General features: G+C 46.6%; 2 protein-coding genes across 3 annotated transcripts in view; one reads left to right on the top strand and one right to left on the bottom strand.

The window, feature by feature from the left end:
- The window catches only part of RECQL (RecQ like helicase), a 257,768-nt gene extending 241,180 nt beyond the window's left edge, over positions 1 to 16,588 (bottom strand). The window contains exon 1 of one of the 2 annotated variants that reach the window (XM_086920504.1): positions 16,474 to 16,588. The gene's annotated coding sequence lies outside the window, so the exon portion shown is untranslated. The remainder of the gene's footprint in view (positions 1 to 16,473) is intronic. The other variant, XM_086920518.1, reaches the window with a different exon arrangement.
- An 838-nt stretch (positions 16,589 to 17,426) lies between these two features.
- GOLT1B (golgi transport 1B) overlaps positions 17,427 to 17,806 on the top strand; it is a 120,512-nt gene continuing 120,132 nt past the window's right edge. The window contains exon 1 of the mRNA XM_086920490.1: positions 17,427 to 17,591. Coding sequence (XP_086776616.1) covers positions 17,567 to 17,591 — 25 coding nt within the window. The 5' untranslated portion in view covers positions 17,427 to 17,566. The remainder of the gene's footprint in view (positions 17,592 to 17,806) is intronic.

The raw sequence follows: 17,806 nt of genomic DNA, 5'->3' as shown, positions 1-17,806 counted from the left end.
TTCCCTCGCTCCTCGATGGCAATGTCAGGTTTGCTGCCTTGGGTGGAGGTCCTATCCATTTTTTTAACAGATTGATATGGAAAGTTTGTTGCCTTCCCGGAGTGATTTGCAATCGATAGGTGGTCTTGCCTATGGTCTCTATGACCTGGTAGGGTCCCTTCCACTCACTTTTGAATTTTTGACTTGATGAAGGAAGAAGCACTAGTGCCCAGTCTCCCTTGTTCAACACCCGCCATTTCTTGCCTTTGTCGTACTGGTGTTTCTGATTCGCCTGGGATCTTTCCAAGTTGGAGTATGCCAGGTCCCTGAGTTTACCCAACCGGGATTTCAACTGATTGGTATACTCTAATAGAGACCTTTGTTCCGCCTCCCCTTCTTTTTCCCAGGCCTCCTTCGTGATCTCTAATAGGGACCTAGGTTGGCGGCCATATAACAACTCAAACGGGGAGTACCCCAAGCTGCTCTGTACTTGGGCCCGCAGCACGTAGAGGGCCAACGGTAATAACTTGTCCCAGTCTTTGTTTTCGGCCACCAACATTTTCTTTAATGTGGATTTGAGAGTGCGGTTGTATCTCTCAACCAACCCATCCGTTTGGGGATGATACGCAGAGGTGCGTATGTGTTTCAGTTCCAGAGTTTTACAAACCTCAGCCATCATTTTAGACACAAAGGGCGTCCCCTGATCCGTGAGGATCTCTCTTGGAAACCCAACCCTTGAAAATAATTCGATCAACTTGTCTGCCACATTCCGGGTTGTCGGAGCACTGAGAGCAAAAGCTTCAGGAAATCTGGTGTTATAATCGACAACAACCAGGGCATAAGTGTGTCCTCTGGAGGTGCGAGGCAGGGGGCCAATGAGGTCCATGCCTACCCTTTCAAAAGGGTTGCCAATGATGGGTAAAGGTTGGAGAGGTACTGCCGGAGGTCTACTTATGTTTTTCTTTTGGCATACCTCGCACTGTCTACAGTACTCCTCGGAGGTTTTATAAATGCCAGGCCAAAAGAACAGTCTTGTGATGTTTTGTAGGGTCTTCTCAGCCCCGCTATGACCTGCAGTTAGGTGGGTATGTGCGTAGAACAGAATTTGGTCTCTAAAGTCCTTTGGGACTACTAGCTGTGGGGAATCACCTGCCTTCCCTTCCCTGTACAACAGATCATTAATGATCTTGAATCTAGGATACCCAGAAGATGGTGTGGTTTCATTGATATGGGCTGCTTCCCATGCATTCAGGAGCGTAGGGTCATTACTCTGGGCAAATTTGAAACTCCGGTCTGTCTCCCAGGGTTCAGTGGATAACAAAGCTTCTCTTGTAACTTCTAACTGTTTGCGGAAGAGATTCAAAAAATCAGGATTATCTAACCCCAAAATTAGGTCTTCAGGTAATGACTCTACCACTCCCACCTTCACTCTACAAGGTTCACCACCTAAGGGCTTAAGAGTAAGATGAGCCACTGGGTACGGTTTCACGTCACCGTGAACACATCTAATGTGTACGGTCAGGTCAGGGCCCACCTGGGAGGGCAGTACGTGTATCTCTTTTATGACAGATTGTTTGCAACCGGAGTCTAAAAGGGCTTTTATGCATTTACTGTTCACTATTACCCTGGCGTAGAAGGAGGGTCCCATCTCCGCTGTGTACATCACGGCCTTTGGTATGTAGCCGACCTCCATAGGCTCCTCGGTCGTTCTTTTCCGGGGACACCTTCTAGCTATGTGGCCCCATTCTCCACAGTCAAAGCACTGAGGGCCTCTTTGGGTGGGAGGTTCATATCTTATGGGGCGGGGTTTCCACTGTTCCGGTGCTGGTTTTGATTTTTTCTCAGGTTTTGCTGCCCCTAACGGTCCTTTGTTGCCTTTGTCCATATCCCATGGTAAGGCTCGTGGCATCGCTCTGTTGTAGTTCGAAGCCATCTCTATGGCCTGTTCAGCGGTGAGGCCTGAATGTTGTCTGAGCCATCGCTGAGTGCCGTATGGTAGGGCTTCCATGAACTGTTCCAGGTATATGCTGGACATGATTTCCTCTTTGCTCCTACTTTCAGGCTTCAACCACTTGTCGGCGGCCATTTTTAATCGTAAGTATAAGGTTTTGGGATGTTCCCCTGCTACCCCTTTTTCTTTTCTAAAACGCAGTCTATAGGCCTCTGTGTCCAACCCCAGGTGGTCCAGGATAACGGCCTTAATGGTCGCATAGGGAGTTATTCCCGCATGGTTGGCCACCTGGTATGCTGCTTGTGCTTCACCTGACAGTAGTGGAGCCAAAAAAAATGGCCATTTGTCCTCGGGCCATCCACATGCTCTAGCTGCTCGTTCAAAGTTTAGTAGGAACGTGTCGGGATCCTCCCCTGGCACGTATTTCTGCAACTGCATTCCGGACGGATGGGGCCCAAATCCCCGTCGTTCTGTTGTGGGAGATACCCCGGGGTTCTGTGCTACCTTGTGTAGTCCCTCGAGTTGGGCCGTAATGGTATTTTTAAACATGTCCCGGTCAGCATCTGCGGCTGACATTTGTTGGCCGATAGCCCATTCCAACTTCTGTTGGCCTTCAATGAGTTGTTGCACCACTTGTTCCATAACTGCTGTTTGAGTGGAGGGAATAGATCCCACTTCTGACACCAATGTAGGCTGGGCAGGGGGACCGGGAACACTAGCAGTGGTAACCAACTCTGGCTCAACAGACACTAGACCCGTGTATCTTTTTAAACTAGGTTTTATTTTCAACGTGCGTCTTGTGCGGAATGTCAGTCTTTCCCTTGCAAACTCTATTTTATCCGTGGTGGTGGTCTTCGGGGTACGCAGGGTAGATGATAGAGGAAGTCCTGCTGTCCAGAGGTAGACGTCGGGGATGTCGTCTTGGAAAGCCTGTTGTCGTCACTCCCGTGGGGTTCCAGACTGGGGCTTTGCTCTCCCGTTATATCCACATGTAAGAAAGGAAATGGACAGAGGGACGCCGTTAGTCTTTCTATCTGACAAGGTATTGCACCTAAGGGAACCCGTGATAGTGAAGGACACCGGTGTATAAAACAAACACGCTAGTGACTCTGTGCTGTAACGGGGGGGGAAAATGAGTGAGGAGAGCGGGGGTAGGTAGCTAGGTATTTTAAGGGAACGGGTAACACAGAGGGAAGTTACATACAGGGGTTTCCACGCTATTCACACGGGGAACTCTTCCTCCCCACCCAAGCCGCCCAACGCCGCCGTACCTGGCTGAGCCACACTCCTCCCTCGGGAGCGTGGCACGGCGGAACACGGGGTCGTTGGCCTCCTGGCTCTCCTTCTTCTTTTCGCCTTCCGTCTTCTCCTTCGTCTTCTTCCTCCGCTCGGTTCTCCTCGCGTCCTCCGTCCCTCGGTGCGCTGGTGACGTCACACGCCGCGTACAGGGCCTTCCCCGTTTTCACCCATCCAGGATCGTCGACGTCAGAGGTAGGCTGGTCCTCCGGGAAGTCCTCATACGCCCACTTAAAGGGAACTGTAGACGACTCATCGGTTGGTTCCGCGTCCCAGGCCCCCCTCGTAGATGTAGTCTGTGAAGCAGAAGGGGTACAATCAGGATTCCACCACTCGTCTTGGCAGCCCAACCCGACCCCGTTACAATCCCTCAGGCCAACGGAGGTGACTGAGGCTGCGATCGACACCCAGACGAGGCGGTGAGGAGTGCGGAGGATCCCGACCAGAGCCCAGCCGAGAGAGCAAGGTCCGAGGTGTTCAGAGGCCCACCAGTTCCGAAGTTCCGAAGTACCTACGTCACGAGACGAGTCGAAGTCCAGTCCGGTCCAGTCCAGTGTCGAGTTTCCGAGGCCTTCCGTTCCGTGCTTCCCGGTGAGTACCATTGCTGGGGACGCATCTAGACGGGTGCATTAATTTGTGTCCGGTCAAGACGAGTTTGGGTACACAGACCCGGTCTGCACTGTTTAGCAGTGTATTTGTACTGTTTAGCAGTATATCAAGTTATTTCGTTTTCCGAAATGTTTTAATGTGTTTTTATGTCGTGGTATGAGTGATTGTTTGATTTTCATTACTGTGTTTATTGTATTAGTGGTGTCCAAATCCAAGTAAGTATCACGTATCAAGTATCACGGCTAAAAATGCCGCTGTTTTCTAAACTGAAACAGATAGGAACTAGAAAAGGGATACTCGAGGAAGCTGTTCCCATCCCACCCAGGGACACTCCAGGATATTTTATGTACCACAAACACGGCTTAGACGCTGTATTATATCTCGACTTGTGGGTGGATTACACCAAGGATTTAGCAGAGAATCAGAGATGGCCCGTTACAGGGACATGGGATGCCGATTGCATCATGAGAGTAGAAGAAGCATTATGGAAAAAGAAAGCTAGACAGTCACAGAAAGATGCCATTGAACTATGGCGTAAAGAATCACACAGACGGACAGAGAAAGCACTCAGAAAAGCAGAGAAAAGTAGAGAGGAATCTGAAAAAGCCAAAGAAAAAGAACTACTAGAAGAGGGGGAACGAGTTAGAATGGAACAACACGATAGACGGAGTAACGCAATTATGACAGGATTGTATCCAGTCCTGGCCGAGGGCCTGCCCAAGGCGACCCCGGAAACACCGAAAAATCTGCCCCCTCCATTGGTTCCGACTAAATTACGTCACACGACCGCAGCAGACATTTTTATTTCATCCTACTTGGATGATGTAGCTCCCGCATATGCTAGTATGCCTGCCCGTGTGCCACCTGCTGACGGTAACCCGCCCCCTGATCTTCAGCCCCCAGGTCCGCAACAGCAAACCCCTCCCGGTCTGCTTCCTCCACCCTTACCTGCACCCCCTATTAATCCGCATAATCCGCATAATCCTTTTGGGCCTGGTGCGGTTCAGGCCCAAACTCAGTTACAGCAGGTACCAACCTTACAGCCAGGTTATGGTCAAGCCTCCGCTTCAGGAGGTGCTACCGGAGGTTATCAAACACCCCCACCGTTACACCGAGTGACAATGAGAGATTTAGCAAAGGTCCGGACACCTAAGGGTGCACCGGCAGAACAGCTTAGAAGAGAACTTACAGATTGTAGATATGACCCAGTGCCCGGTACAACAGGACCCATGTTGCTAGCGTCCCTACGTTTGCGACGAGTTACAGATTATCTAATGTTACTACCAGGTATGCCAGAACATCTAGACAAATTGTATTATTTTATTAGAACAGGAGAAGGAATGGAGTGTGTTGCCGAAGCCATGTCACGTCAGAAAGTAGAGAACAAAGGTTTAATAATGCGATTTATGGTTAATTGTTTAATAAGAGAACAAGATCAGGCAGGTTTTCCGCAAAATGAAATGGATAGACTGCATAGATGGAGCCAGAATATCGCGGATGGTAAACATGAGAAGGAGAACAGTGTACATATTATGGTTAGAAAGATCCGTAAGGAGATAATAGATATACATGCCCGGCGAGTCCCTGAAGAACATCTTGAATCAGACGGTCCGACTTCCTCACAGGAGGAGGATGATACAGAGAATCTAGCAGAAACTTCGCATCAGTCAGGCAAACAGATGATAGGATATGTAGGGAGAGGGAAATTCCCTAGACCGCATCCCTTTGATAGGCCCTTCGACAGACCCATTCGTAAACAAGAAACGTGTGAAAACCAGAAACATTACCACTGTCCAATACCAGAAACATTCCACTCTGCTATGTCAAATCCAAAGACTCCTGAACATCTATTTCAGGCTACCGATAAAGTACTTCAAGAGCGAATGAGGTACCATGTACTCAATTCCATGGATGAACAAGAATTAGCCAGGTCAGCAGTACAATGGGCTGACAATTCCGATAAATATAATGATGACGCATTAGCACAAACATTTTTGAATCTTTCCCCAGACGAACAGCGACTAGCTGGTATGTACATGATACAGCATCTCCTCATTCTGTATAAAGGCCAACATTCTGATCCAGGTCCCTTGCCTGATGTACTAATAGAGTTACTCATGAATAAATGGAGAGGCCTGGGTACCGATTTAATTAAAGTAATTTTAGAACATCGACACAGATATAGTGCCTTCCTGAATCCACAGTTTGTTTCAGCTCCACCCCCAGAAAGAAAAATGTTTTACATAGACAGACAGAATCCCTTGCGAGAAGTACATCCAGTCAGGAATGATGATAACACCCTTACACGTGTGTATGTATACACACCCATAACTAAAATGGAATTGTTAGAAATGAAGAAAATAGTGCCCAGTCATGATAAAGACCCTGCAGGTTTTCACCGTGAAATAAAAGACATGTTACTCATGGGTGATTATACCTATCCCGACATTATGAAAATATTGAAAGTACTATTGCCTGCCGGCATTTACGAGAAACTCAAAGAAAAAGAATGGGAGGTGGGAGACAAAAAGATTGATTGGGCTGCATTGGAAACAGAAGAAAATGGCCGAACCCCAGGGTTGGGTCTTGGGGACAAAACTAAAGCATTACCAGGATTGTTAGTACAGGTCTTGCCACGATTATTAGCAACTAAAAAGGAGGACTGGGATGCTATCTCAGCCTGCAAACAGAAACCCGACGAAGACACTAGCGATTTTTATTCCCGATTTGAGAAATGTTTTATTATTAATAGTGGCCTGAAAGCAAGTAGCGAGTCATACCCACACCTTTTTGTATCCAAATTAGTCGAGAACTCTCTGCCCCAAGTTAAGACTCGTGTGCTGAAAGTCGAGAGCACATGGCAAGCAAACACGCCTTCACAAATGTTACAAATGTTACAGTACCACCAGAACAGGATTAGAGAAGAACATGATCACGAACAAAGACGTATGAAAGACACGAAAATGAAAATGCTAGTTGCTCAGTCAGTTCCAGCTGACGGTCAGAAAAAGGGTATGCCACAGTCCAATAATTCAGCAGCTCCTGTTAAAGGGACATGCAACTATTGTAAACAGCCAGGCCACTATATAAACGATTGTGCAGTTTTGAAACATAATATAGCTACAGGTAAAACTAAAGAAAGACCACGTCAACCTAGACAAGACCAGGCTCAACAACACGTTCCACAGAATGTACAGCCTATGCATACCCCACAACAGACAGTACAGACCGTAGCGGTACCACAGCCCCAACCGATTGCCGCAACACAACATGCAACTCAGCAGATGTACCAGTATGCACAAACTGATTATCCCGATTATCAGCAATATACATGAAACAGCCTAGAGAGGGAGATTGGCTTGCCTCTTATTGAGGTTCCTGTGGATCAAGAGGGTCCTTACGTGCATAGTCAAGTATTAGGAAAAGATAGAAAGTTTTTGATTGACACAGGGGCAAGCAGAACAACAATCAGTCACGACGAGGTTCCAGGGGCACCCCTCTCAGGCTCACAGAATGTTTCCCTTGGATTTTCAGGCAAGCCTATTGTAAATGAAGTATCGAAACCAGTACCACTTTTAGTTGGTCCGTTGTCTCGCACTACTGATTTATTGCTCACGAAATCATGTCCAGAAAACTTGTTAGGTATCAAAACACTGAAGGCTCTAGGAGCTGTGATTTGCTGTTCTCCGGAAGGAGTAAGATTGTTTTTGCGTGACTTTAAGGGTCACTATGTGTTGAGAGATATTGATCCCAGATTACAGAATGTTCCTGCACATTTATGGGCACAAGGCCCCACTGATGTAGGTTGTATGCACATTACACCATACCGAGTTACACTGAAACAAGGTGTTGTTTTACCACGAATCCGACAATACAAGTTACCCCCAGATGCTGTAGTGGCTTTACTGAAAATCATTGACGAGCTCATTGCACAAGGAGTGGTTGTAGAAACTAGCTCGAATATATGTAATTCCCCTATCATTCCAATTCTTAAACGTACTGATCCAAATGCGCCTCCAGTTTATCGATTAGTGTTCGATTTACGAGAATTGAACAAATGCATTGTCCCACAGTATCCTGTGGTTCCAGACATCTCTTCATTATTGACAGCTATTGATTCAGAGGCAACGTTCTTTACTGTAATAGATCTGAAGAACGCCTTCTTTAGTGTCCCAATCGATCCAGAAAGCCAATATCTTTTCGGATTCTGTTTCAATGGCCGAAGCTTCAAATTTGCACGCGCACCTCAAGGATTCACAGAAAGCCCCAGCATCTATAGCCAAGCACTGAAAAGACAACTTGACAGTATTCATATGCCTGACAACACTGCCCTACTGCAGTATGTCGATGATCTATTGATCACCGCCCGAAGTGAACCAGAATGTGAACAAGCATCACTGACGGTTTTGCATTTCTTGGCTGACAAGGGACACAAGGTGTCTCCTTCGAAGCTGCAATTCTGTGTTCAGCAAGTGATATACCTTGGGCACTTGCTGTCCAAAGGGGGGAGACAGCTAACACCTGACCGTATCCAGTTAATTGTAAACATGTCACAGCCCAAGACACAAAAGGAGGTACGGGCCTTTATAGGCCTCACTTCTTACTGTAGACAATGGATTCCTCAGTATGCATTTCTAGTCAAGCCACTCATACAGTTGACAATTCAGGAGGCAGCGACATCGACTGTCCTCCCTTGGACTCAGGAACATACACATGCTTTTGACGAATTAAAGAAAGCCTTATGTCAAGCACCAGTTTTAGCGACACCATGTTACAGTAAGCCTTTTACGCTTTTTGTCACAGAACGCGAAGGTACTGCATTGTCAGTACTCACACAGGATCAAGCAGGTTCACACAAACCGTGTGCCTATTTTTCTAGTATGTTAGACCCAGTAGCCCAGGCGCTGCCTGCGTGCTTAAAATCAGTCGCAGCAACAGCTTTAGCAATCAGACAAAGTGATTCCATAGTGTTAGGGCATCAATTGACAGTACAAGTTCCACATTCCGTGGAAGTTCTTTTAAACCGAACACAGACTCAGCACTTGACTATAGCAAGATTGACAGGTTACGAATTGACATTGTTTCAGCCACACATAGAAATCAGACGTTGCAATACATTGAACCCTGCTACACTTCTGCCATTAAGTGAGACAGACCCTTTGGCACATGATTGTATTGAAGTCATTACCATCACGACGAAACCCAGACAGGACTTGACAGACACTGCATTACCAGATCCAGACCTGACACTTTATGTGGATGGTACCTGTATGAGAACAAGTACAGGAGAGTTAGTGGCCGCATATGCAGTCACGACAGAAACTGAAGTCCTAGAAACAAATTGTATTGACATTCTGTCAGCCCAAGCAGCAGAGCTCATTGCTCTGACTCAAGCCTGTATTCGAGCAAAGAACAAAAGAGTTAACATATACACAGATTCACGTTATGCTTTCGGAGTCGTACACGACTTCGGTGTACTCTGGCGAGAGAGAGGTTTTCTGACCTCTCACGGAGCCAAAATCCAGCACGGTCCCCTCATTCAAGCTCTGTTAGATGCAATACATTTGCCTACAGCGATATCCATCATGAAGTGCAAGGCACATACGAAAGTCATAGATACCATTTCCCAGGGTAACGACCTGGCAGACCGAACAGCCAAGCATACAGCTCAGACTCAGACTCACGCAACTGACCTGACAAAGACAATAGTTCCAACACCAACACATTGCATGACAGTTAGGGATCCCGCCCTAGATGTAATTGACATACAGACACATGCTACACCAGACGAAATCAAGAAATGGATTGAACTAGGAGGGGTCCAGACAGAACAGGGATGGATGACGAAGGGGAAAGCCACATGGTTTCTCCCTGACTCTATGGTTCAAGTTATTATTAACACAGTACATAGTCCTGCACATTTAGGAGAAAAAGCCATGTTAGACAGTATTCAAAACCTTTGGTTCAATAAACATTTACGAGCAGCAGCCAAACAGAAAGTGCGTACTTGCATGATCTGTTGTCAGTTCAACCCAGGTAAAAGCATTCCCGTAGAGCAAGGTGGATTTCATCCTCCCGATCACCCTTTTGAAGTCCTCCAGATGGATTATATCCAGATGGAACGTTGTCGAGGATTCAAATATGTCCTCGTAGTTGTATGTGCACTCTCCCGTTGGACAGAAGCATATCCAGTCCCAGATTACACTGCTCCGACCACTGCCAAGCAGCTGGTACGTGAATTTTTCCCCAGGTATGGTTTGCCCCGTATCGTATACTCAGATAACGGTCAGCCATTCTCGTCCGAGCTTATGAAGCAGGTATCACTCCTGCTAGGTTATCAATGGAAATTCCACTGTGTCCGACATCCCGAGGCAGCAGGTCTCGTGGAACGCCATAATCAGACCCTGAAAATTCGCCTTGCCAAGATCTGTAGAGAGAAAGGCGTTGACTGGATAGTAGCTTTACCAGTTGCACTCTTTTACATGAGAATGATCGCACATTCAAGAACAGGGCTATCCCCGTATGAGGTGGTCTTTGGTAGGCCACCGAATATGTGGGGGACGCCTCTGCCTCGTAAAATCACTGATGTTGACTGTACTATGCTGACAGATTACCTTGCTTCCTTGATGTCTGCACTACAATCTTGTCGTTCACAGGTAGCTGCAGCTTTTCCCGACAACACCGAGGTGAAGCCCCACGAGATCGTCCCTGGTGACCTGGTGCTCGTGAGGAACTTTGACAGGAGGAGTCCGCTGGAGCCCCGTTGGCAGGCGCCGAAGCTCGTGTTATTAACAACAAGGACCGCGGTCAAGGTGGAGGGCCGCAAGGGCTGGCTCCACTCGAGTCATGTAAAACGACATTATGGACTGCCTCCGAAACTAGACTCCCAGCCCTGCCCCCTTTCAGAGACTGATACTAAACTCCCTTTGGTAGAGAAAACTCCTTCCCAGGAATTCCGCATGAAATTGAGGTCTAGCAAGTCAGACAGTTTAATTGTTTAAGTCCTCCCCTAGGTGAATCGGTTAGACAAGTTCCTGACATGTATCCACTAGACCCCAATAGAGAGAGAGATAGACAGAAACAGATCAAGAAACATGAATATTGTAAATCTCTCCGTAGTCACTGCATTGTGACATTATTGATTATGTTTTTTATGAGTCTTATGATTATTGCTGCAAGTATACTGCTTCACATGTACTGTCCTATTTTCAAACGTGCACATTCTTCCTCAAATGTCACTGCCGAACATACTTTCAGTGAACTACCCCCGCACGAGTTATCTTACCGACTTGCGCTGCGCAACAATACATTCATCAGTATGTTACACCATTCCCATCAGACCAGCAATGCTACCAATTGTTGGATATGTGGCCGACTCCCTCCCTATCAGAAATACAAGGGAGTTCTGCCCCTCTTTCCGTACCCGTTCACACACAATGGTTCCTGTGGTGCATGGTTTAGTCTAATGAACTCTTTAGATTCTGATTCCGTAGTTTACCAGGGTAATTGGGTATGGGGAAATCTGAACACAGTTCTGCATAAAGTATGTTTCCCTGACAAGGAGGGTCTTCCCCAAAGGACAGGGACAGATCTAGAAAACGAGGTATATGGATTAGGTAATTTTACACTTAACCTCATGATACTGAATGTACAGTCCGAAACCGAACCAGTCCTGCCCGCAATGTCAGTATTACCAGTCAAAGGTGAATTATGTGTCAGAAAGAATGGTTCAGTACACCTGGGTCATAGTAGATGTACTACTGTGATCGAATTCAGCGATAAAGGCAAGTCTACATTTAAAGCTTCCCGTCATTCCTATTTCATTTGTGGTCATACAGCATATATACGCTTACCTCTAGATTGGGATGGTACTTGTTACATTGCATTCCTACTGCCACCTGTTTTCCTAGCCCCTCCTGATTATCATAGGGACTCCCATCTAGTACACGCTAGACCCCAGAGAGATCTCCCGATTGTCGACTATACTGAAACGGCATGGGAACAGTATACAGACTTCAATAAAGGTTTCTTTCCCTATTTAGGTGCTGTCTTTAATAGTAAACTGATACGTAAATTAACCAGAACCCTCGAAGCAGTAGTGAATGAAACTACTTCCGCCCTAGGCAACTTAACAGAGGAGCAGTCTGCTATGCGGATTGTTGTTCTTCAAAATCGTCTTGTCCTTGACGTCATCCTGGCCGATAGGGGCGGAGCTTGTAGAGTCATCGGATCGAGTTGCTGTGTTTTCATTCCAGAAAACGCACCATCAGTATATAGAGCCATAACCCGTCTCCATAAAATTGCAAGTCAGATACACCAGAATCCAGGCACCTGGACTTGGTCCGGTTGGTTCTGGAGCGTGCTATCAGCCTGGGGATGGAAAGTCCTATCCTTCCTCGGAATAGCCCTTCTCATAGTATTCAGTTGTTGCTTATGTTTACAGTGTGGGCCAGCGATTTGCGGCTTGTGCGCCACATCATGTATTCCCCATTCAAGTCCACGTTCTAAATCCCGCCAGAAGAAGGAAGAGCAAATGATGTTATATGAACAAATTGATAGACTAATGAAGATCGATATATCATGAAGGGTCCGTAGGGGACAAGGAGGGAATGAGGTAATATGAATTTTATGGTCAATTGTGTCCCCTAGCTTAGACCCCAACGGCTCCATGTACGTGCTTCAAGTACATGTATGTTCCCTCCTTAGCCAGCTATGAAGACGCAAATACATTTGCGTCCAACGTTAACATGTCCTCTTTCAGATCCACCATGAATGGGTCGAATATTCAGTTCCTAAGTATGCCGTGCCACCGTCTTTACATGGTGCACTTTCACGTTTTTCTGGCTCTGGCGAGTTAGGCCCTGATTCTTGCCATCGAGCCCTTTCTGCCTTCTGTCTCTGAAAAGCTGCAGCCTGGATCCGCATCTATGACCCTTACCCTACTCCCTGTGCGGCGAGCGGTGCCTGGCTCGGCCTGCTTGCCTGCCAAGATTGTATTTTACCTTCAAGTTATCTGCTCCGCTCCTCGAAAATACATTCCTGTCTAGTGTTTTAGGAAAACATCTCCCCAGCTGCAGAGCAAAGGGCCCGGCCTTTCTGTCTCCGTGCAAGTAATTCATTGCTCCTGTTACCATGGTAGGCCCATGGCCCCTCGCATCTCACGTAGACACGTAGACACATATGCACACACTAGCAGTCAGTATAGAATAGCCTTTGCCCGAGAGACCTTTCCTTCTAGATAATACAGTTCCTCAAACACAAGATATTAGATGTGATTTGGGTTTAGGTTGTTCTGACACGCCAGACTTCTGTCTCCACGTATGGTGTTAAATGTCAAGTCCCCTTCACCCTTCAGTTCCACGTCAATCACACGTCATGCTGCTGCGCGCGCATCTCTGCCATATATTTCTGCTGACACTGCAGGATTCGTCTATGGATCCACCCATCTGTGACACCTTTATGTGACGTTTCTAGCACACACCTCCGTGTACGCCCTCGTGCACGCCTTCTGTTACGTACATGTGTTCTTATCTCTCTTCTCTCAGCTGTTACGCCTTCTGTATCCATCACCATTAAATGCATTTACTATATATATTGTACCCTGTTAATAAAGCATTGTCTATCCCTTCCTGAACCTTCGTGGTGATGGAACATGATACCTGGTTCGAACCAATTCCTTTTTAAGGAATAAAACCCTTATAAACTCAGATGCCACGGACTCTGCCTCTCATTTTTGATTGAGTTATTCTTCTTGAACTTTGCCGCATAGAAATTCCGCATAGGTAAATTATATTTACCACAAGTAGGCCATGTAAATGTTGGCAATTGTGGGGGCACAGGAAGCCCCCATGCTGACTCCTTGTTGTTGCTTGTATAATTTGCCGTTAAATTCAAAGACATTGTCATTTAGGACTAAGTCAAGGCACTCTAGGTCAAATACACTTGGGCACTGGATGTTATATTTTTGTATAAACCAATGCGTGGCATGCAGTGCTCCCAGAATAGGTATGTTACTGTACAGTGCTACAATGTCCATTGTGACTAAGATGTGTGCTGTGTTACAGTATCCAGTAACCTACACCCTCAGCTCACCGTATTTCTTCTTAGGACAGACATTACTGCAGTCTAGCGCCGAGACACCCACGGGTATTTGGTTGCGCTTTAAAAATGCTAGTAAATAAATAAATAAATAAATAAATATCGTACGTTTTCTACGAGGTTAATGATCTGCCTGGTGTCCTGAACATGTCCAGGGATGTTGGCTACATGCGGGCAGAGGATAGTGTCTATGTATTTGGCCAGAGGTTCTGTTATTGAGCCTATGGTTGTAACAATTGGTCTCATAGGTGGGTTTCGCGTGTCTTTGTGTATCTTGGGTCGTAGGTCTTCATCACGTTTGTCACCGTGCTTCCATCCATCCCTCACTCTTCTGCAAACTTCCTCCATAATCTTGTCCTCTTACGTGGAGAAAGGCACAGGAAGAGGACAAGATTATGGAGGAAGTTTGCAGAAGAGTGAGGGATGGATGGAAGCACGGTGACAAACGTGATGAAGACCTACGGCCTTTCCAGGCCGTTAAGGACGAGTTAACCATTGTTGACGGATACCTGTTCAGGGGAACAAGGCTCGTGCCACCAGCTACTGTGAGAGACAACCTGGTCGAGATAGCTCACGAAGGGCACTTAGGTATCACTAAGACCAAGCAAAGACTCAGGGAGAGCTATTGGTGGCTGAACATGGACCTGGTCACTGAAAGGAGAATCAGGGAGTGCATCCCGTGCTGCAATAGCGACAAGGTCCTGAAGCAACAGACACCACCCATGGTGTGTAGGCCGCCCCCGTCAGGACCATGGGACGAGTTGGCTTTAGACATCGTGGGCCCGATGTCTGGGGAACTGCGGACACCTTACATCTTGGTGCTCGTGGATCTGTATTCTCGGTGGCCGGAGATAAAACTCGTCAGTGAAGTCACGACTAAGACCGTCATCGGATTCTTGCAGGAGGTATTTATCCGAGAGGGGCTCCCCAGCAACATCCTCACTGACAACGGAGTGCAACTATGCTCGAAAGAGATGGAGGACTTCCTAGAAGAAAGAGGCATCAGACACAAGCGATGCGCATTATACCACCCAGAAACCAATGGCATGGTCGAACGCTTTAACAAAACCATCAAGGAGAGCATCCAGCTGGCCAAAGCCAGTGGCATAAGTTGGAAAGAAGAGGTGTGGAGGCGTCTGGAAGCATACAGGTTCACGCCGCATCAGACGACGGGCGTCACCCCGTTCGAATTGCTCCGCGCAAGGACACCCAACACTAAGCTTACCCCGGGGTGGATGGAATGGCACAAGGGGTGGTCGGAACGAACCAAAGAAATGGACAGTCTGAGGAAACATGAACAAGCCTTGAGGGTGAGGAAAGAAGGTTACGACCAACGCAAGGCCACACGGGAGGTTGGTTTCAAAGTAGGTGACAACATCAAAATCAAAGCTCCCACAGGGAAGGCAAGCTGGTCAGAGTACAGCAGTCCCACAAAAATCACAAAACTTTTCAAGAATGCAGTCAAAATCCAAGAAGGGAAAATATGGAACCTAGGGAGAGTTGTAAAGTACCACCCTCCAGTAGAAGTCCCTGAAGGTGCAAGGGGGGGGGTGTAGAGTGGTCCAAGACTGGATAGCGGTTTCGCCATCAGGAGGCCGTCGGGTGTCCCTTACCCAGGCCACAGGCCCAACAGGAGAGTGATCAGACCTCCCAGGCATTTCGACCAATATGTAATGATGTAACTATTGCCATTCTGCCGATTGTAAGTTTTTCCCTATTTCTGCTTCCTGCTCATTGTTCTATCTAATGTTTTCTATTTCTGCAGGGAAGGGGGATGTGTGGTATCTCCCTCTTCTACCACACAATGGTAATAGGTTTTGGAATATTGAGCCATGACTGTTCTATTGTCGTGATGCTTTGCTCAGAGCCCAGTAGTATTTGGAGTAGTCGCTGACTGGTGAGGGGAGCACCACCAATCGAAGAACTGCACAATAATAAAGACGTTTACATGAACTGGAAGCGTGAAGGGGGTGTTCGTTACAACACTGAGATCACATAGATCTCTGCAGCTGGCGCCTTAACCCCTCAACACGTTTTAACAACGCAGCCTCTTTGTAATCAAGTAAACCACAGCACATTCACTGCCACACTTATCATTGTCGCCAATATCATGTATAAGTAGACCATGAGACACTGTTTTCCACGAGGACATACATGCCAACATTTTGATATTCAAAATTGTGAGATTTTGAAAAAGAAATCGGAGATCATTTTTTCCACATTGACTTAGGTTAAAGCACAGGCAATTTCGGGCGAGAGAAAGCCGATATACAGCCATTTTTGGCTTAAAAAACGCGAGTATCCCGCCTAAAACGGGTCTACTGGCGTGAATGTGAGGGTTTCATTAAGTGTTCAACAGCATGCTGAGCATAAAAGCCCAAAGGAACCTAGAACACAATTCCGTGAGCAGAATACAACAGATCAAAGATTATTTGAAGAACGACCGCTCAGGATATGAATTAGGTACACCAGTTGGTAGAACGCAAAGTAGGAAACTCTATAAAAATTAGTCACGTTGGAACAGTCGTGGGAGTACTCACCTGACCGTCCTATTAGTTCAATACTATCGTCTTGCCACCAGTTGCCACTTTCACATCATCTGTAAGGAAGACCAATCAGAACTCAGGCCGGCTCCAAAGGCACCGCCCAGGAAGAAACACTTTAAAGCTGTAGCTATGGAAGAAAGACCATCTCGCTACTTAATGCTACTTGTACTGAAATCTTATAGATGTCAAACCTGTGCGGAACGTTTGGCAAGTTGAGCATCGATACAACATTATAATTTGGACCCAAATGTATGTCATACTTTTCCTTTCATCCTGAGCAGTCCTTTATATTGCCAAATACAGTATACTTTGCAACGGTTTCTATTCAATGAGAACATTTAAAAAAAACTCTATACGTTTTACAAATAAATGAAAGTGTTTATCGCTATTTAAATTAAGACCTTGAGCTTCATTGGGACTATATAGAAAAACTATTATATTTCCTACACTCTACGTGTTAACTCCATATGACTAAAGACTAGACCTAGATTTCACACGTGAAACTTGAAGGCGGTTGTAGCACGTGTGTCAGAAGGAGGGGTGAAAGAGCCGCAAACCCACACCTCATTAATACCTCTTACAGTGGCAGCCATGTTGTACGGACACTGCTCTCACACAATAACGTACGACCGTGGAGAAAACACAAAAGAACCACACAAAGGAACCATTGTAAGTAGGCTGTCTCAACATTTGTACCCGTTACTTGAACTTAATTTTTTTTAACTTAATTAAACGTTTTCGGAAGCTGATAGCAAATCTCTTTTTTGACACCTACAAATTGCCTTGCAATCTCTTTATCAATTACACGTTTCGTTTTTATTCAGTTGCGAGTCATCGTAAAGACACTCGCGCTGCTGATGCACAACCTGCAGACTGCGTTCCTGGGCCGGGTTAGAGGAACCTTGCCATTGGCTGCACAGACCTCTCCAGCCCTACACTGTCTCGTTACTGTGTGCGTGTTTCCGGAAGACGTGGCGGCGTATCCTTCCTCAAGCGCAACCAACTACTGACAGCAGCCGGCCTTTCTGTTGGTGCTCCACTGCAAAGTCTTACGTGTGTGCCCTGCCGGGCCCACATCTCTGCCACCATGATCTCACTTACGGACATGCAGAGTAAGAAGGAGCGGAGGTGGTGGGGGTGGGATAAATGAATGAATGGGGAGGATAGATACAATGGTGAATAGAGCACTGACAGTCTATCATCTGTAAGGTTGCCGTTAGTTATACGTAGCAACAGAATCTTGTGCATAGCGACTCCAGATTTCTGGTAATTTACGTGTCTGAAAAATTGGGCATATGACTTGTAAGAGCGTGTCACTTTATTGGAC

This window comes from Lissotriton vulgaris, chromosome 1_1 (assembly GCF_964263255.1).
Source record: "Lissotriton vulgaris chromosome 1_1, aLisVul1.2, whole genome shotgun sequence".
NCBI classification, from domain to species: Eukaryota; Metazoa; Chordata; class Amphibia; order Caudata; family Salamandridae; genus Lissotriton; species Lissotriton vulgaris.
Note: the sequence above shows the minus strand (reverse complement) of the source record. Positions and strands in the feature narration are given on the sequence as shown.